This window comes from Anomalospiza imberbis, chromosome 9, assembly GCF_031753505.1.
Source record: "Anomalospiza imberbis isolate Cuckoo-Finch-1a 21T00152 chromosome 9, ASM3175350v1, whole genome shotgun sequence".
Classification (NCBI taxonomy): domain Eukaryota; kingdom Metazoa; phylum Chordata; class Aves; order Passeriformes; family Viduidae; genus Anomalospiza; species Anomalospiza imberbis.
The window spans coordinates 11,907,630-11,928,734 of record NC_089689.1 but is presented as its reverse complement, the minus strand read 5'-3'; the positions used below and the strand labels follow the sequence as shown (position 1 = coordinate 11,928,734).

The 21,105-nt window shown below is 36.3% G+C and overlaps 1 protein-coding gene across 8 annotated transcripts in view; it reads right to left on the bottom strand.

Moving 5' to 3' along the window:
- Positions 1–21,105, bottom strand: part of COL11A1 (collagen type XI alpha 1 chain) — a 159,829-nt gene that overhangs the window by 40,118 nt on the left and 98,606 nt on the right. For all 8 annotated transcript variants that reach the window (XM_068199689.1, XM_068199686.1, XM_068199687.1 and 5 more), the window contains 12 exons: positions 21,045–21,098; positions 20,921–20,965; positions 16,626–16,679; positions 15,613–15,720; positions 12,944–12,997; positions 9,874–9,927; positions 7,609–7,653; positions 7,436–7,489; positions 7,302–7,346; positions 4,236–4,289; positions 3,337–3,390; positions 883–936 (listed from right to left, as the gene is read on the bottom strand). In XM_068199689.1, the coding sequence (XP_068055790.1) occupies positions 883–936; positions 3,337–3,390; positions 4,236–4,289; positions 7,302–7,346; positions 7,436–7,489; positions 7,609–7,653; positions 9,874–9,927; positions 12,944–12,997; positions 15,613–15,720; positions 16,626–16,679; positions 20,921–20,965; positions 21,045–21,098 (675 nt within the window). The remainder of the gene's footprint in view (positions 1–882; positions 937–3,336; positions 3,391–4,235; positions 4,290–7,301; positions 7,347–7,435; positions 7,490–7,608; positions 7,654–9,873; positions 9,928–12,943; positions 12,998–15,612; positions 15,721–16,625; positions 16,680–20,920; positions 20,966–21,044; positions 21,099–21,105) is intronic.

The window sequence follows — 21,105 nt, the reverse complement described above, 5'->3', positions numbered from 1 at the left end:
TGAAGAGGAGCAGATTCTCAATATCCAGCTGTTATGTTACCAAACACTGTTGCCATTGGTTAGCATACATTCCTCACCTTCCCTCCAGGCAAGGCTGACTTACAAAATATCTTTGTCCTATAAAATAAATCTTGCATTGCATTTTGCCTGCAGACACGTCTGTGCAGCTTCCAAAGAGTGAAATCCCGACCCTGTTCCTTAAGCATTGAAGCTTTAAACACAGCGTGTATGGGAGAAGGTTATAAAAAGGACACAGGAGAGAAATCCACGTACTGTTCTTGTCTAGAAAGAGTTCAATACTATTGCTTTTCTGAATAATTGGAATTGTAAGACAGGAGAGTTGAAAGATCTCTCTTCAAATTCCCTGTCAGAAAAGTTCCACTGAGGGAATTAGCTAAAAAAGCTCTAAATGCTTGATTAAGCTGTAAATTAAGAAGGTTAAATCAAATGGAATTTCGATAGTTTATCTCTCCACTATCTAAAAAAATTTTTTTTAGAAATAGAAATTTTTTCTCTGGCAAGAAATTCACACTTTGCATTGTTCTTTCTAAAATGTTTAATGGTAGAGAAATCTGTCTCTGACTTCTGTAAACCACTGATTTCAAAAGCACATAAAAACCCCCTGAAACAACAACAAACCAACAAAAAACCCAAATCAAAACATAAAACAGAATGGAAGGGTAATCCAAATATTTTCATTTTTTGGTGGAATCACTGATGATTACTAAGTATAGCTTTCTAATATTGTCATGCAACTTTTGTTACGAGGTTAATATAACCATTAATGTCGTTCTTTTAACACAGCAAAAGCAACTGCCTTATCTATAATGTAACCATTAAATGTTGGTCTCATGAAGTCAACTATGAAATTAAATTATCTACCTGAGGGCCAACGACACCACCAGGACCAGGAGGACCAGTTTTTCCTTGAAAACCCTGTGAAAAAATTATAGAATATTACATTACCCTTTACAAGCTATAGAGAAATTTCATGTCACACATTCCTTCTCTTCAGGAAATAAAAAAGAGAAATCTTTTTTGTCTGTGTATGCCTAGATACAAAATGCTGATTAATCTCTCTTCCATCTCTCAGTTCCCATCTCTCTGAGGTGGTACAGCAGTAAAAATTGCCATCAGTTTTACAGATCTCTCTAGGAGAACTTGATTAGATGAGTTTGAATGCATAAGTGATGCAGCTAAAAGACAGCTGAAAATACATTTTTACATATGTATATTATGAATCATAAAGCCTGACATAAAAGTGCTTTTTAAAGAAAGACACAGATGGACTATTAAGTTGGAAGGGCATTAAAGTGGAGGTGAGAGAAAAAGAAATTGAAAAGAAAAAAAGATCCAGGGAAGGTGAAGGTTATATAGAAATGGTAGAAAAGGCAACATGAGTGCCACAAAAAGAATTAAGCTAATGAGAAATCAATGTGATGTCAAAAACAGAACAGAAGATAACATATTTTTGCGAGAATTTTTTAGAATATGGAAATTTTACATAATTTTTGTTCTCTGATCAGTGGCCTAGAATTTCAGGCCAAAATTAGTCAATAATCTGAATGAGAATGTCACTTTTTAATAGCACTGTTTAATGCATCTTTGAATTATGCTAAATTATTTTTTTCAAATATTGTAAGAGTGTTAGACAGTGCATTTCTGCTGGGTGACTTTAGTGTCCTACACACTATTGCCTGCTGAACAGCCTGTGTCTGCCTCCTGCTCTGCTCACCTCTGTAAAAACAAAGAGGTCATATAGCCCCAATTTTTTCAAATATTGGGCCTTACTCAGTTTTCCCCTGAGCAGTCTGACAGATAGTTTCCCTATTCCATGAGTTCCTGTTTGAGCTTTGCTGCCTCAATCTGATTCTGTTCCGGCTGCCAGCCAGATGTTACCAGGGCTCAGTTTGGCCCATAACTCAGGCACTCCCTCAGACCTCTGAAATGATCTGGATTTAAAAAAAAAAAAAAAAAAGATCCCCCTTTGTTCTAATGACAGAAAACCAGAACTGCTCCAGATGGAACCAGATGGAATCCCCATGTCCCTTCCCTTTCAAAGCTTCCTCTGTAAGCCTGTTACCAGGAAAGACAAAGAAAGTTGAACATCACCCACTTACTGAAAGTACCTTGAGAAGACTTGCTAGTCCTAATTTTGCAGAATGCATTGATACTCTGTTCCTTGATGCTAAGGATGGGTTCACTACCCTGCTTTCTCTCTTCTTTTACAAGCTTACCTATTCCTACAGATTCAGATTTTTAGAAGATGTAAAAATCAATGGAGATTTCAGCAACAACTACTCAAGAAGACCTGAACCTTCCACGGCTTCATCTAAAATATTTAGCAATACAAAAATTACACTAATGTCACATGTGTGTGTTTTGAAGTGCCTAAGTAGCCTCTATTTTTTTTGTTGTTACTTTCTGTGAAAGACAATTTAATGAAATTATAAATTGTAGCAAGAAGAAGGCCCCCAACTAATTCCAATAGATGCTACAGGTAAGTGTATTACTATTTTCTCTTTTCACAAGCATGAATTCTTCCATAACATCAGAAAATCTAGCAATTTTCACTGTTGATGCATCCAGCCAAACTGAGATTGACATCACTGAAATTTATAATCACTTCTAAGGACAAACTGGCATAATATTGGTTTTCAGTATAAAGCTTTTTCCTACACTTATATTCCAAATTATTTATCATGATATTACTGTTCCTATGTCTACAATTTCAACAAACAATGTCAGTTCTTCAAAGTGTATATGTCTTACTGGGGAAAAAGTTGCAGCCTCTTCTTCACCCATAGTTACTTTGGTTGCTCTCTACATGTGCTTATTATTCCAATAACAAACTGCAGAGTGCAACCTGGGAATCTGGCTAATTTGTTAAATTATATTATTTTAATAGGTTCAATCATGCCTGATCCTACTTACCTAAGGTCTTGGCTTTTCATTTTTCTAGCTGTTTATCATCCATAAGACTTTTTTTTATGCTACTATTTTTGGTACATGGCATTCAGGGAGAAAACTACTGTATAGTGATTGTCTGAAAAATCTTAATTTAAATAGAGATCTGTGTATTAATCTCTTTTACTTCTATTAAATATTTAATCTCATTCTGATGTTACTAACTGGACATAGCAAAGAATAACCTCACACTTGTATCATGGGAGCAAAATAAAGCTTTCTCATGCCCCATCTATAAGAAAAGAACAGTTATGTAACCTCTTAGTGCCAGTGTCTTTCCCTTTGCCCTCTTGTCTCTATTTCTTTGGTTTTGATTACATAACCATGACCTTTAGAACAACACTAACACAGCAGAGTACATTTACTTACAGTCTCACCCCGCTGTCCTGGGTGCCCAGGCAAGCCATCTTTTCCAGGTGGACCCTGAAATTATAAAATACATAAATCAATTTCTTAGCCATCCTCAAAAAAAGTGTGCAATTAGTTGTCAGAATCTCTGCCTTCTGTTTATTTCTAGACTAGTCTTTGGTAACTTTTAACTGCTCCTATATTAGCTAACTAGAACTTTAATAATATTTTTTCCTTATGTCCTTCCTGTAGTGTCTTAACAATTGCTTGGAGAATGACTGCTGCCAAATGCAAACGTGTTCAAAATAGATTTCTGTAAATTCAGAAATCATGAAAAGTCCTTATACCTCCATTTTTCTTTGGTTAATGACTCAACACAAATCTAAGCATAACTGAAGTACTTGATGAAATTTCAGGTTTTGGAATTGGAAATAAAAGTAACAAATGCATGGGAGAAAAAAAAAAACATCACAGGTGCTTTGTTGCTTTTATATTGCACATGAGCAGAGGCACACCAGAAAAGCACCAGGACTGGTTCAGGGGGCAGCTCAAATGTGATATTACTTCTTTATGTTCCTGCTACTAATGAATGTCTCCTTCCTCTTCATTTTTACTCAGTGAATCAATCATTCAAAGAAAATATACAGCGGCAAAGTAGCATTTTGCCTGAACTCAGGGTGTCATGTGGTCACTGGCAGGACATGCCAGACTTACAGTTTGGTGCCATACTCTCAATGCTTTAAGAGCTGCACCAATGACTATGTTAAACACGTGAGCCCAAACCCTTAAGGCTCAACACGAACATTTATAATCTATACATAAACTGTCCCTTACATAAATTTTCAGCTATTCACTTGAGAGGCACTCTACAAAAACTACAATTCCTGTTGTTGCACATACTTAATAAAAGAGATACTTACTGGAGGTCCCTTCGGTCCGGGGAATCCAACCGGTCCCTGAGGCCCTTGCGGTCCCTGAATTAAAGGCAACCAAACAAGTGAAGTTTTACTCAAGCTGGATTGAAAAGTTTGTTTCAATTATAGAATACAGGAACCCTGCAGGTAATGTCTGGATTTAGGCATAAAGCCTCAGCCACACTGTCATAAATATTGTTAGTCACAATTCACATGCACAGACACTGGAGGGATTTCCTAAAAGCAATAGTGCTTGTGTATGAATCCAGTAAAAAAGGGAGGAAAACTACTTACCTCAACTGTGCTTGCATCTTACCCCTAAAACTGTGCATAATAAAGTAGGAACTAACTGTGAATTAAAAGCACTGTTCTTCCATGTTGCATAAAACAGGGGCTTTAGTTAATAGTTTGGTCATCTTTTTAACTTTCAGTCAAATATTCATATTTGGCAATTCCTAAACCCTGATAATATTCCAAAACAGTACAACAGAACAAAATTCCAAAAAGAATAAAATTTTCAGAGTTAGCTGGGATTAAATACAGCATGTTTGCGATTATGAAAAATCTCATGATATATGAATGTTTTATTTTTATAGTTTTGTATATATACAGATATGTGGAGAAAGAAAATTTTCATGCAGCATGGTTTTACAAATTTAGCTAAAGATGATCAACTGTCTTAGTGCATTGTAAGCACGTGTACATGCATATATGTTCACATGGAAATACCTATATCATAGATATTTACACTAAGTAGTAGCTTACATGACTCTTTTTGAAGTTGTTATCAAGAAAACCAGAGGCCAGCTTTTAAAATTTACTGTTGTCATGCTGAAAGGTACTATGTCAGCTTATGAAAATCCTTTTTGCTCTTTAGTTTTTAGTGTACTAAGTGAAATCTTAAGAGTCTGACTCCTTTTCCACAGCTGAGTTAGGTACCCATGCTATATGTGCAAGACTTTATCCTATTCTATTGGGTGTGTGATATGTGGGTTTGCCATGACATCAGCTGTCCAAATATGTTAGAAATGTTGGTTTGATGCAGAAAACTTGAAGGAGGAGGCCACATCTCCCAAATTATTCTACCCTTTTACTCCTGGGAGTTCCATAAGCCTCATTCCTTAGAGCCCAGGCTTGCAGAGCACAGCTGCCTCCTGTAGTGGGCAAAGCAGTGCACAAATGTAGCTGGGGAGAGGATCCCTTTGGCCCAGCCTGGGAGAATTTGATCTTAAACGAATTTTATTCCAGGGCAGACTTCTATTATACTGAAATGCTAAGTCTGAATCAATTAAGAAGTGCTAGGCGAAGGGAGAAATCTTTGTGATCTTACTGCCCGTGCATTTTTTTTTTCCAAAAAGATGTATAAGTCTGTTTCTGAACCCTTCATAACACACAAATATGCTCCACAGGGGAGTTTGAGTAATTTTTCAATATTCTATGTCTGTGAGCAAATTAACTTTTCTCATTTGTTTCTGGGTATAACATAAAGCTTAAAAAAAATGTGGAGCTTTATAGAGGAAATCTAATGAAATTGACTCAGCTACAAAATACCTGAATGAAACTGGTCAGTCTCAGAAACTGGGTTATAGGAACACAACTTGAAGTTTTACATTTAAATGCACCTTCTTTCTCAAAATTTTCCCCTGTTTCCAAGCTTTGAGGCTTTCTAAGGAAAAAACTTTACATTTTTCTTTTCATTCACAAGATGGCTTGCAGGTTTCAAGTCAGTGGACTGATGGATTATGTGAGAAAAAGCACTAGAATACTAACAGCATGCTATCAAAATTACATTTTCATTCTTGTTATTAAATTTCATTTTAACAGTAGCTACACAGGATAGATTATTTATTATTTTCATGTCTGGTAGCTGAAATAGTCTCAGAGGAGTAGAGATGACAGTTTTATTTTTTGGCTTACACCCCTCTTGGGAAGCAAATAGATACCTCACACTTATATTACACAAGTGATGAGAAACATGGTGCTATATCATTCCTCATCTCTTTGCTTTTATCAGTTTCTCTCCAGGGATGCCTTCATCTTGCATTGATCTGCTCATTGTTTTAGTACCCCCACAACTTCTCTCCCTTGCAAACTCTTGGAGCTGTCAGAAAACTGCTCTTCCACAAGGATCTGCTATTCCCCTTCTGGTAGGCTGCCTCTGATCCTCCTCAGTGTAAAGCAACCTACGTTTCCTCTCTCGGTCCATGCCTTGTTCTCTCCATCCCACACCCTAGCTAATGCCAAAAAAAGTGATATTATGGAGCTGGGGAAAATGCACAAGGAGCTCCTTCCTGAAGAATAACATTCCTACAGAACACTGGGACCTTGCTGTGGATACTGGGAGAAGAGCTTTAGGCTTCCTGTATGAAAAAGGTTAGCAGTTTAATTAAATATGACTACAAAAGAAAAGTTTAAGCTTTGCAAAAATGCTTTGGCAGAAAGCTCATCCACTTAAACTGACTTGGTTTTCAAATGCTGCCATTACAAAAATGATTTATTAATACTCTTTTTTCTTTACAGTGCTGTACAATGAGCTGCATAGTGGATTTGGGTATTGATTGTTAAGATAACAGCAAGCAGAAAATGTTGTTTTAGAGAGAACAATAGGATTTCCGAAGCACACAGAAAATAGGTTGAAGGGAATTCTTAGCTGATCAGAACAAAAAAAACTCAGCTGCTTCAAAAAAGGATCTTCTGGATGTGGTTTGATTGTTTGCTAATCCAATGAATAGGCAGTAAGCTGCAGTAAGTGAGGAATTCTGAAGAGCCCTAAGCTGTGAGTACACCTGTAATTCACAGGAATGTATACAAAGTGCATGGATGTAACACAAAGTGTGTATGTACTCTCTGTGTCCTATGTATACAAAACTGAGATACAGCTGGAAGAAGCTTTCAGCAAACTTCAGCCACCCCATTCATAACTTTGTGAATAGCATCAATGAAATAGAGGTTTTGTTAGTTCTGGTTACCCTGTTCAAAGTAGCACAGAGATATGAGAAGGAGAACTGAAAATAAAACAAATCACACTCCAATATAGTGAGAAAAACATGTACAAAGATGGCTTTCACAAACCCTTTCGCCTGGTGGGCCAGGAGGACCATCATTGCCTGAAGTGCCCTGGAAAGGAAAGACAGTATGTTCAAGGCTTTACATTTATTTAAAAGAAACAGCCCACAGCCAACCTATACAGTGTGCTTGACAATTACCTTTGGACCTGGTTTACCAGTGGGACCTCTGGGACCTCTTGAGCCTCTTGGACCCTGGCAATTGAACACAGATGCACTTGTTGATAAATATTGGATATTATAATCTAATATCACTATATAGTGGATGCAATTTACACAGGGAAGCTTCTAAATTGCAAATCAAAAGAACTTACTGTTGGTCCTCGCTGTCCTCTGGGGCCTGGTTTGCCATGCAAGCCCTGGAAAGAAAAGTTCACAGAAATCATCTTAGCAGGCACTCTATTTGTGAGATAAAGTTTTTTTTACTGAAGTGGAGGCAGAGAGCAACTCCCTTAAGTTTAAATGTTATTTTACCTTTAACAATGTACTTTGCATTTCAATTTACAGAATCGTGGTCCTTGATAAAATTGGTTATCTTTCTGAGTTCACTGAGACTTGTGGCTAAATGCACTACATTTGCCTGAGAGTCAGATTCTGTCAGAGGCACATAGAATATTTTAAATCACATTAAAACAGTATTGAAGGTGGCACACAACAAGCAGAGTCCCTCTATAGTCGTCTAAAGGACTTGGCATTGTGAACAGCCTTAAAAACAAAGTTCCCAGGTTCCTGTGGACAGCTCCACAGGTTAATAGAGAAAAGAAAGGGCAAGCCTCTCTTCGTTTATAACAGAAATGGGCACTGTAATACCTACCAAAATTATGCACACTTAACAGAGATTCAGAACTTGCCAGAGTACCAGTCCTTAATTTTTTGCTTTAATACATCTCCTTATCATGCTGAACGTGATTTTTTCTTTAGGCTCTGCACTGGAATTGCTGTGTGTGTAATGCAAAGAGCCTTAAAATTCAAGGAAGTATTTTTCGGGTAGAGAAAGGAATCTGATGGCTGGTACTTTTGAATCTCTGAGGTAAACAAACCAGCAACAAAAAAATCATCAGAGATGTTTTAGCACAAAGCTTCCTTTTATCAGAATTCAATTAAATGCATTCACCTGTTTTCTTGGTAGGATTTCCCCCACCCTTTTTCTTTTAACTGTTGGTTTAATTTCACTTATCAGAATAAAATTTATGTGTTGTTTTTGAAATGCTACTCATCCTGTAATCTTCTCAAGGGCAGGGACTGTTTTCCTAGTACTTGTATTCATGGTAGCATAAAACACCATGATGACCCTTTAGGCAAGATTAACAATAATATCTGATTCTCATTACAAAACCTGCAGTTATGGGCTCATTGATGAGCAGCATAATATTTCAGTGTACCAGCAGTTTGATGGTATTAATTACGTGGTTAATACCCTAGCTGAACTTAAAGCTTCATGAAGGCCTGAAAACAGATCAATATAGTAAGATTTCCATAATATAATAAATATAATATAATATAATATAATATAATATAATATAATATAATATATAATTATAATAATTTTTTCATAATCAACCTCCTGGTTGATTCTATTATTTTGCTTTTTTTTTTCAATCTGCTGCCTTTATTAGCAGTTGTCTCATTTATTCACAACATGAAATGAGCATTGCTTTGTTGCTTCTGCCTGTACAGAACAATGCATCTTCTTCTTAGCTAAAATAATCCAAGAACAATTTAAACCATACATTTGCATAAGTAATGCAAATGCTACTGGATTTCACATATTTAATCTTAAAATAATGAATTTCTGCTTCAGGAATAATAATATAAATTACCTGTTTGACTTGATGTTGCGATCAGCTATGAATTCTGACTCATCTCTTAATTTCACCATCTTTCTAACATTCCCTGCTATATTCAAATGAATTTTAGAGACAACAGCACAGTGACCTTCTTTCTATTTTTAATTGTTATAGTTTGAGGAACATGCATAACACATTTCCCCTCACCTGCTTCAAGCAAACAAGGCAGCAGAAGATGTAATTTTACATTTTTTTAAATATATATAATAGTGCACATTCTTCATCTTGCCTGGTATATTTTGCCTTTTTGAAGCTAAGCCTAACAAAACCCCCTTGTGGCAAGTCAGAATATTTATGAAATACAAGTTGAATTTCCTTGAGGGTAAATTGCATCGTAGCAGGATAATTCATGGGATACAGGAAAATAGATCTTGCCAACTCACTCAGCTATACTGTCCAAAAAAAAAAACCAAAAAAAAAAAAAACAAAAAAAAACCAACCAAAAAAAAAAACCCAAGCCCTTCAGCAAAGGTGATTTTTATTCTCTTTTTCACATTATATAATTAAGGCAGTATGTGCAGCAAGAAAGTGTGCAAGTTCTTGTATATTTAGATTAATACCTTAAAGAATTGCAAATAATGCCTCAGTATGTCCTATTTTTCTTAGAGGTCTATCTTGAATGTGAAAAGCCTGTTTTTATCATTATTTAGATAGTAACTTGTATCCTTAGGTTTCAGTCTTTTCCCCCAGCTCTGAATTTTAAAAGTGTTATGCAAGAAAGAATTATCATACCCTTGCACCTTTCTCTCCATTGGCACCTGGAAATCCTGGGAAACCAGTTGAGCCCTATGTAAGAAATCAATGCAAATGTCAGAGGATATCAAGAGCGAAACAGTGGTAGAGCCACCATTTAACAGACACATAAAGCACAACTCCAAATTCATGTACATTGTACATGTCACACTTGCAACTGTGACAGCTGTAAATAAAATTATGAAAGCTGTAAATAAACTTACCATAATGCCTCAAGCCAGAAAGCATTAAAAAAAATTGTATAGAATGGACATTATTTGTCATCTTATTAGACCATAAAATATTCATTAAATCTGCACCTTTTTTTAAAGTAGGAAAGCAATAATTAGTAACAGCCCACTAGAAATAGCTGTATCGTAATGAAGAAAAACAAACAAGGCCTTGTTGCCTCACAGTAAGATAATTATTTTAAAAAATAATTCCCAAAAATGGTAAGGATTTGCCACATCCTCTATTCACTTTACTGAGCTGTAAATTAACTACTTCAAGTTCTTTACTCACTGTAAAACAACCAATGGACAGCTTCTTTTAATCGATCCATGCAACTCATACATAGGCAGAATTTATGAGATGATCTGACATGAAACTGCTCCCAGCTCTATTCCTCCTCCATTTTTCCTCCCCTTTCCTTCTGCTAACTGCCCAGTCCAATGGGAACAGTACTATTTTCTTCTTTGATTCTGGCAGAGAGGTTCAGTGGGACAGCACACTTTTTACCTACCAAGGTGTTAATTTTTCATAAGGAACTTGGGATCAAAGAGATGATAATCATGATAAAATATACTTTTAACTGTCTGGGGATGAAAATCTAGGGAGTGCTTGATTTGGTTGGCCTCTAAAATTTACTAGGCAGAGTCCCTCCTGTCACGATGCCTCTTATGTCTGTGCAGCTTGCTGTTAGCATCTAGTGGCAAATAAAATGCATATAACAAAAACCTAACATATAATTTCTTGGTGCCCTTTGGAATGAACTGTTTTCTTTTTTTTCCCTTGTTCTTACTTCTGTATTTCCTCTAATGAATCTTGTTTTACATAACCATTCCAATTATCCATAAAAGTATTAGGGGCAGTACAACTTCATTAACACAGATTCCAATGAAACCCTTACTGATATTGACTGGTGGCAGAAAAGTAATATTTTTCTTCCTTCCCTTTCCTTTTATATTCCTTTTTCTTTAATTTCCTTTCTTACTTCTTAATTCTTCACTAGTAATAACTTTAAATAAGAATAAAACTAAAAATTCTAGTCTGTGAAGCCCAAGCATGTTCTTTAAAATTAAAAGGCTGTAAAAATCCAGACCAAAAGATGGGGCACTAGTAGTCATGACTTGGTTGTAAATATCTTACACGTACAGTAGTTTTTGCAACTGTGCTAATCAAGAGGGACTGGATTAGAGAAAAATAAAAATTATCAGATAAAGGCAGTACTCTAAAAACAATTCTTAGAAAAAAACTTAATGAAAAGCAAATAAGTATCAACAAAAAGAGGGATGTCAACTTTCTTGACAATACTAGGACAAGATTTCCTATTTGCTTTACATAGCTAACATATTTTTCTGCTGTTTTTTTCTGACTCCCTCATGTTAATTTGAACTGGCCTGTGACTCAGTTTCCAAAGTCTCTAGTGAATTATCTATTGTAGCTGTCTTTAGTCTTTCTTGGAAATTTAAGCGAAAAGTTGGAAGAGCAACAGTGAATGCAGCTTGACAACTATTTTCAGTTTTAATGTGATAAAAATTTAATGCAAGGAAGTTCTTGATCAAGTCCTTGTTGAAAAAAAGAATCAATCAAATTTTATTTGAAATGTTACATCATTTTTGTTCTTAGAACTGAATAATGTAAAACTCTTGTCTTAGATTTTTCAAAGGACAATTCCAAAGGAGAACAATGAGACTAAAATCTCAGACATTTTGATTTAAGAAACTGAAGCCAAAACCCCTGTGTCTTCCAAGGTGAATAGTTTTCATGAGTACTTTCCATAGATAAATATTTTTCACTAATGCAGTGTTCAGTGAATAAGCATTCTTCAGACAGTCCATTCACTTGACTAAAAAGGGTTGAAGTATAGGGCAGAGTCAGAAAAACACTTTACCAGTCAGGAAGTTGTACTTAATCCAAAACCCCCCATAATTTCAAATTTGGAAATAAAAATAAATCCAAAGTAGAGCAGAACTGAGGATTTTACTGCAGGTTGATTTTTCAGATGTATAGGAGTGGTAAGGGATTCTTTTACTTGTGATATTTACCTAGATGGGAATTCTTTGAGAAGGGCTAGAGCTACAGTGTCTCCCTAATGGTCTCCTCTACACAGTGAAATGTCTGTGGAACTATGCTTTTATTCCATCTTTTTTCTTTCTCATCTCAGAAAAGAGATCCTGCAATTAATTTAACACGCTCATTTTCCTAAAGATGGGTTAGGATGAACTTGATACAAATTTGCTTCATAAAAATGTTTTAAACCAGAAGCCCCCATGTGGTTTTCTATTGCAATCCATATATGTAAAGTAGCTGAAAGAGAAATATAAGCACTTAAATTAACCAAGGATTGTATTTTGTCATGTTTGTCTTCAAAGAAACTAAAGGAAAACATGAGGAAAACTTGTAAACTATACGTTCTAAAGAAATATGGTTTATTCCATGGAAGAAGCAATAATTACACAAATGGAATCCCTGCACCACACTGAAATTTCCCATCACTACAGCATCCATTTAGTCAATATAGTGCCTAGTCTCTTTCAAGAATGTCAGCAATTCCTTCCTTTTGCAATTGTTTAGTGCATGCCAGTCTGATGGTGGCACAATACAACTCAGGAGAAGATGCTAAAGGGTACTATATTAAGAAGAGTTAAGAGGTAGTGCTCCATAAAGAGCCTGACCTAGGGGTCACACTGTCGAAGATTTTACTTCAGAGTATGATTGTCAAAAAAGAAAATGAGGAAAATGGCCCTTTCTTTGATATCCACACCCTGCTTCCCCAAACACAGAAATTAAATAAGTGCTATTGTGACCAGTGTCAAAACACTCAATATACAGCTCATTTACAGCTCACCTTTGGACCTTGTCTTCCTGGATATCCTGGCAGTCCTGGTACGCCAAGCTTGCCCTGCAACAAGAAGGGAGTGTTAAATTTTACTGCATCCTCCTTTGTGGTTCAGCAAGCTTTTATACAAAATAATTTTTCCACAACATGGATGATACTCCATGGAATATAATATAAAATGAAATAAATTTATCATTTTTATAATTAATCACCAGTGGACTTAGTGCCACAAACTTAAACGAAAATCCTACTCCAATTAATGAATCCAAAGAAACTAATACCTTGAAGGTTTTTTTCTTCCATGAAGTGCTGAGCAGTTCATTGTTGTTGCGATCATTAAACAATTATTCTCTAAAAAATCAGGGTGTTAATAGGTTTAAGTGAGAAGATATTATTTTTAATTTATACTATGTGATGGCTGACTTTCATGAATAGGCATTTGAAGAATCAATTCTTTTCTTGACTACTTCTAAAATGAGACTATGATAAATTATATTCCACTGATTATTTGCTGACAATGGATTTGTCAACAACCATTACCAGCTTGCTGTGTTCAGAAAAGACTGATCAGCACTGACATCAACCATTCCCAGAAATGAAATACAGTACCCTACTCCATTGAGTTGGTCTCTTTAGACCTCTAGAGGATGAGTGACGGTTTGCCACTTTCAAAGGCAAGGCAAAGTAGTTTCAGACTTTGAAAGATGGGAACTATGTGGCAGAATTTCTCTGTGTTCTAGAATATCAAGTTCTGGAGAAGATCTCAATGGAAAAGATGATGGTAAAGTATCATATGTCACTCTGCAGTAACCACAGATAACATAAAATAAGAAGGAGAGACTTGCATGGGGAAGCAAATTTTCCCAGAAATGTCTATTGGTAAAAAATACAGCATATAAATAAATATGTTGAATATTATCATATTAATGTAAGCACATGTGTCTGCTGAGACATTATTGAGAATAATTTTTACATTTAAGAAACTACTTATAATGCTGCCTGTTATTTGCCACCCTGAAACAAGCTGCATGCATTGCAATGATATAAATGTTTTGCAAGCATGACAGCACATCAAACTCTTGCCAGATTCAGTGAAAGTTCTGCCCCTGATTTTTTGAGTCAGCAAGCCCAGATACCTAGGTTGTGAGTATGAATACAGATTTTTTTTATTATGAGCTCATTTCTGATATGTTCCTAATTTTTTGGCACCCTACTTGAGATTTCATTGACCAAGAAAATCCAGCTTTATACCTACTTGGGAACTAGAATTTTCCTATCATAGAATCAGAACACAGAGAATAAGAACTACTGCAGTAATTTCATTACTTTCCTTACAATAACAGTACCTTTGCATTAAATACAGGATATGAATGACAAGGGAACAAGACATTTATATCCGCTCTTACAGGCTTTCCAAATGTTGTGGGAAGACCTAAAAGTTCACAACGACTATTCCAGTTTTTGCACTAAAATAAATATTACACGACCAGCACCAAATAATTCCTCTCTGACCCCATTCCATTCTGGCCAAGTAGCCATAGAATATCCACAGAAGATGTGTGCCTTCCAGTGGGCAAGAAAAGCTGTAAATGTTTGTAGAAAAGGGAAAACCATGGGTCTAAAATTCCAAGGCCAGCTAATAGGGTTATCAACACCAACATATTTTTCAAATGTTTTCTGATATTTACGGTTTCATGTTCTTGACTTGTATACTGTGAGAGTCCCAAATATGTCACAGTGAAGAATAAATGGTTGATAACCTATATTCATAGCAAGTAATTTGAATAAGAAGAACTAAAAATAACTCAAATTTGAATTTAAAATCTACCAACTATTTAAAAAAAGGTTAGTTTTGTTTTGATTTGGTTTATGCACCCTCCATCCTAATTTTTTTCAAGAGAGAACTAGAATTGAAGCTATAGTTCACCAAAAAAAAATTAAAGGGAAATATTTTCATCAGTATCTTCTCATTTAAGTGATATATGTTTGCACTTATATGTATGTAGCATATACATTTTTGAACCATAATTTTATGTTATTTTATATTATAAAACTTCTGTTATTTATATTACCACTGCTGAAATTATCTTTCCTTTCTGACAATACCCACACACACATTTCTCAGCCTCCTTTCCATCCTTTATATCAGACTTAAATGGTTATTGTTGAAGCCAGGATTCTACAGAGATTTGTACCTTGCGCTTGATTTCTCTTTTTTCACCATCCTTTTATCAGTACTCCCTCTTATCACCCCCTTTGCCTTTTGCCAACCTTATTTTGGATATGTATTCAGGAAATGTTTTCCATTTTAAAAAATTTCCAAGTCACCATTTGTTGTAATATGACTCAACATGAATTCACTCTTCAGCATCACCTTTATCCTCTTTTGTGCCCAGCTATTTTATTTGCATTGTATTTTCCAGAGCTGGCATGCACTGTATATAATTAGGGAAAAGAATGGAGTTGCCTCATGTACTGGTGGAGTACTACAATGCCTCTGAATACTTACAAGATAAGGATTCTCAGTCCTTGATCAGATGGGAACTCCAGTGGTCTGCTGCAGTAGTGTCACAAAAAGATTTTGCAGACCTAAAGGCTTGTTTTTCAGTGATGGAGATTATGGTTTCCATCTATGTTATGAGGCAATGGCATGTTTATGTTGATTTCTGGCTACTGACCTTTTCCCCAGCTGGACCAGCAGCACCTGGGTCCCCAGATGGACCCGCTCGACCTTTTGGACCTTCTGGGCCATCTTCTCCTCGTGGACCTGGCTGACCAATTTCTCCCTAAAACACATCACCTTATAAATATGGAACAATATTCACGCATATACTGGAAAGATTCCCTACAATTACTTGAAAATAAATTTGCAGTAAATCTAAAGAGAGAATAGAATCATACAATAGGTTGGGTTGGAAGGAACCTTTAAATGTCATCCAGGCTTCCTGCAGTGCACAGGGACATCTCCAAATAGATCAGGTTGCTGTAAACACTGTCCAGTTTCTTACTAGGAAAATATCACTACTTATGTTCATGACAAAAATGCAAATATATAAAAATTAGACAGTGAGTATCACTTTCAGAGTGTTAGAGCCTAGTTGTCTTGCTTGAAGACAGCTGCCTTTTGAAACTGTATTCTTATTTTTCCTTTCTTAAATTTTTGAGAAGGCACCCTGGCAGTCCCTAGGAAGAAAATTGTCCTTATTCAAGTACTTATATGTATATAGACTACAGATATAGGCCAGGAGCCTCTTATGAAAAGCTTTTTTACAACCTCCACAACACTTCCTATAAAAGGAAGTAATTGCTCATTGGGCTAAATAAACAACATTTTGGCAGAGATGTGCAAATTACTGGGCTGGAATGGAAATATCTTTATCCTACATAGAAAACCTTTCCTCAGGCAAATACTAGAGATCTTGGAATCTGGGAAAGACAATTCCATAGGAAGAAGCTCAGTGAAAAGGATATTCAAGACTGACGTTCTCTTCCTTTTTATGATTGTGCCATTTTTGATTCAGAAGAACCATATCTCTGGATCGAATTTGTACATGCACAAGGAATAGAAATATTTTTAAAAACTAGCTTTTATTTTATGTTTGATTTAAGTATATTTATTCACTTCAGTGATCCTTTCAAAACAATAAAATTTAAACTTCTAAGAATATATGGGCTATGAACAAATGCTTACCCGGTCACCTTTAAGACCCATGTCACCTTTAAATCCTGGAAAACCATCTTCACCCTAAAAAAGGCAGAAACACATGTAAAGACTTAGTAATATAGAGGAATGTTTTTTCCCTGCAAAAAAGGCAAGAAAATTAATTCACAACAGATTAAAATAACCTGTGTAGATAAAGTGGGAACTTCAGACACAAGAAAATCTAATCTGGCTACTACTGCTTTATACAAAATACACCAGTGCATAATACATAAAATAAATTTTATGTATTTTAAAACCAATACATAAAATGAATTTTTAGTTTGAAAATTCTTAATACCAGTTGTTTAAAAATCTATTTAAAGGTAGAAACAATGTCATTCTGTTTTAATATTAATTGTCTTGCAAAGTCCTTTCTTAACTCCTGTTTTCGATTATAATTCTTTTTAATAGTCATCCATTCAATTAAATAAAAAAATTGATGACAAATAAATCTGCATTTTTCTTTTGATAGCAGAATTTCCCTTTTAAGTAGTTTTTTAATCTAGTGCCTTAATAGAATCATGAAAGGAATCAAAAAGTTGACTGCTTGTAACATCTTAATAAACTGACACAAAACCCAAACATAATAATGCTTATAACTTAAAAGAAGTAGTGATCTCTATACAGCAGTTTGATATCCAGCAATGCTCAGCCCAGCCTACTCTCATTGGCTGAAGTGACTGAAAGAAAGTAGAAACAAAATAAGAACTGAGACTGAATCCAAATAGAGTGGCAAAACAGGTGCACATTATCGCTATTTCTAATAAAAATTATTTATTTACTGCCTAGCAAATTCTGGCACAGAATCAACTCCAAGCAATTTAATTGGTCTCCATGTTGAAGTACATGTACAGTACTCAGACAAATTTCATTTGCACGTGTATGAGTTCAGACACAAGCAGAAATCTCCGGATGTGTTCAGCAGAGTTGTTGATGTCTTGCTCCACCATAAATTGATCAGCTTTTGGTTCTCTCTTTCTGAAGTTTAATAAGTCCAGGTGCCAAGTCCTGCATTTTGGCCACAATAACCCCCTGGAATGCTCTAGGCTGGGGACAGTGTGGCTGGACGGTGCCCAGGCAGAAAGGGACCTGGGGGCACTGGTTGACAGCCAGCTGAACATGAGCCAGCATTGTGGCCTGAACACTTTCTGGCAGCCAAGAAGGCCAAGGGCATCTTGGCCTGTATCAGGAATAGTGTGGCCAGCAGGAGCAAGGAGGTCATCCTTCCCCTGTCCTCGGCACTGGTGAGGTCACACCTTGAGTGCTGTGTCCAGTTCTGGCCCCTCAGTTTGGGAAGGACGTTGAGAAGCTTGAGTGTGTCCAGAGGAGGCAACGAGGCTGGTGAGCGGCTTGGAACACAAGTCCTGTGAGGAACAGCTGAGGGAGCTGGGGGTGTTTAGCCTGGTGAAAAGGAGACTCAGGGGTGACTTTATCACTGTCTACAACTCCCTGAAAGGAGGTTGTAGTCAAGTTGGGGTTGGTCTCTTGCACCAGGCAGCAACTGACAGAACCAGAGGACACTGTCTAAGGCTGTGCCGAGGGAAATATAGGCTGGAAAAAGGTTTTTACAAAAGGATGATAAACCTAGGAGGGTGCTGGAGTCACCATCCCTGGATGTGTTTAAAAAAAGATTGGATGTTGCACTTAGTGCCATGGTTTAGTTGAGGTGTTAGGGCATGGGTTGGACTCGATGATCTTGAAGGTCAACCAAGCTAGTCATTCTGTGTGACTCATCACAGAACTACTCTTCCAAAATCCAGGCAACAGAGACTCCATTTTCATCTGATGCTTAGTTGTAACATGGCAGCAAAAGTCTTTGTGATAAATAATAACATAGTAAAATATTTTGCTATGATGCTATTAGTTTTTTATATGCCAGAGTAATACTGCTGACTTCAAATCTGAGTAATATTTGGACTGTACATAAAACCAGGAGAGAGTGACAATGTGCTCATGTGACATTACTAAAGAAAAAACAAAACAAAAAGAAACAAAAAAGCTTTTTATTTAATCCTCATATTCAGAAAGAACACGAGGATTATGCTTTTTGGATTCCTAAGCCCACAAAATATTTATCTTCTCCCTGATCACCAAGTGAGATGGACTGCAAGGCTAAAGCCATTTTGAATTTTGAAGTAGTCATAGAGTATGCAACAATAACCCTAGAAAGGGTGATCAAAGTAGATCTGGTAGTGGTAAACAACTCAAAATAGGCAAGGAGGCATCAAAAATAAAAAACCAAACCAAACCAAAACAAACTCCCTCCCCCCAAAAAAACCCAAGAAACCTACAAAAAAGCAAACAATTAACCAACAACAATAACAACAAAATGAAGCCAAAAAATAAACCCCAAAAAAACCCCCAAAACAAATCTAACAAGAAAATACAGTTTTTAAATAAAATGTGTTAATGCAAAAAAAACCCAAAAAGCAGTGACATTATAATTCATTGGAAAAAAAAATAAAAACCAGTCTAAAAGCAGTTTTCCCATGCTTTCTCTATGATGAAACAAAGTTTTATGTGGTCATCTTATATTGCATAAATTTAAATTTAAAGGTGTCTTTTCTTAATATTTAGAAAGAAATGAAAAAGGCAGTGTAAAGAATACATCAAAAAAGCTTCAGTTGTAAAAGTTGCTCGGTTATGGCCAATAATATGGCCAGTAATAATTACATGAGAACCCTTAGCAAGGACTGACCATGTGCCAGCTACTGACCAAATGGCTGCCAAATGAACTGAAACTCTTCTTCAGCTTTCACAGTGAGGTTCCAGCTATTGAGATCTACAAGAGGTTGATTTTATTCCATGCAGGAGGAGAGAGCTGAATGCTCTATTTACTCCTCTGCTGGTAACAAAAAATAAAAAACCTAGAGTTCCAGTCACATTTGCTGGTTAGTACAGAGATAAGCCTCCTCTGATATCCCTGGACCATTCCAGATCTATGGGGGCTTCCCTGAATGATAAAGTTATTTATTTTGTTCTCTTGCACTGCTCTCCCCCATGCAATGGCAGCTGAATAATTTCAGTAAAAAAAGGCCCGTGAGCACACCCCCAAAACACTAAGAGAACAAGCAATAAAATAGCTTAGTGTGATCTTTGGAGGTATTCAGTAAAATTCACTGTCTTACTGCAACTGTGAAATCAGTTTTAAGAACACAGAAGTATTGTAGACATTGTGCTAATCAGTATTCGTTGATATACACAGATATATATACACACATCTATGAAATGTATTTATATATAAGTCCTGTATTTTGTCCAAGCAGGATATTAATAATCCAATAAGGCACAAGAAAAATCTGGCGTTTTGAACTGTCCAGTCTCCATGGGTTTTAAAACACACTCTTTTTCAGCTTAGATTTAATGAGCAACTCTAAAATGAGCATGCAGCCTTGACAAACTGTGGTTTAGGAAGGCTTGAAAATGCACAGCAGCTCTTGGAATCTGAGCCAAGTTCTTAATCCAGGCTTTTTGGCAAGACAGTCTTCTGCTTTAGAAATATCTATAAATATCTCTAGACCACATATCTGTCTATATATAGATATAGATTAGCCAGAAGAGCCACAAGAGTGGATTTGCCTGTGTGTTCAAGAGGTATGACTGATGCAGTCTGTTGTGTGCCTCATTTTGAGTGCTGAAGGAAGTGTGACTTTAAACCAACAGTGGCCGCAGTTTCAGCACCGCAGACCATCAGGAGTCAGCCCAGACCACAGTGGTTGGTGTTTGCTCCAGGAAGAGCTCTACACACAGAATTAATGTTATCAGGGGAAAGAAGAGCTTTCTTCACATTCATATACATAGATACGACTGGGGCTGTCCATCACTTCAGCAAAGCCAAAGATCTGGGACAAAATACCTTGAGCCTAAAAAGCCATTGCCCAATGTACATAAAAAATACAGATCTATTTTATGGCTCTATCAAAACACATAAAAACAGTATTGTCACTGCAAATCTCTCTAATGCACAAGCCTCTCAATATCCACAACCGTATCTACTAATAAGGGAGGGGATGTCTAATTCTCTACTCAAGGCCACTTTAGAGAGAAGTTACTTAAACTGGTGTAAAGAGGATTGAAAACCATTCTAATAACTGAAGGTTTTATATTCACTTAGTACCGGTGTAAATAACCATGAAGGTCACTGATTTAGGCACTGGGCTTGGTATGCCTTTAGGAAAAGGCAAAAATAAACTCACTGCTGTGACATAAAGTGCACTGCAATGAAGGAGACAGAAGAGGCTGCAGCATAAAAAGGGAAAAGAATTAATTGCAGTCAGATGTACCTTTTCACCTTTGGATCCCTTGAGTCCACGTACACCATCAGCGCCCTAAAGGAAGAATATAAAGAATTACCCACATGCATTTTTCAAAATATGTGAGAAGAGGAATCCAATAATGAAATCTTACCTTTACACCACGAGGACCTGGATATCCAATTGGACCCTGAGGACCTGGAGGTCCCTAAAAT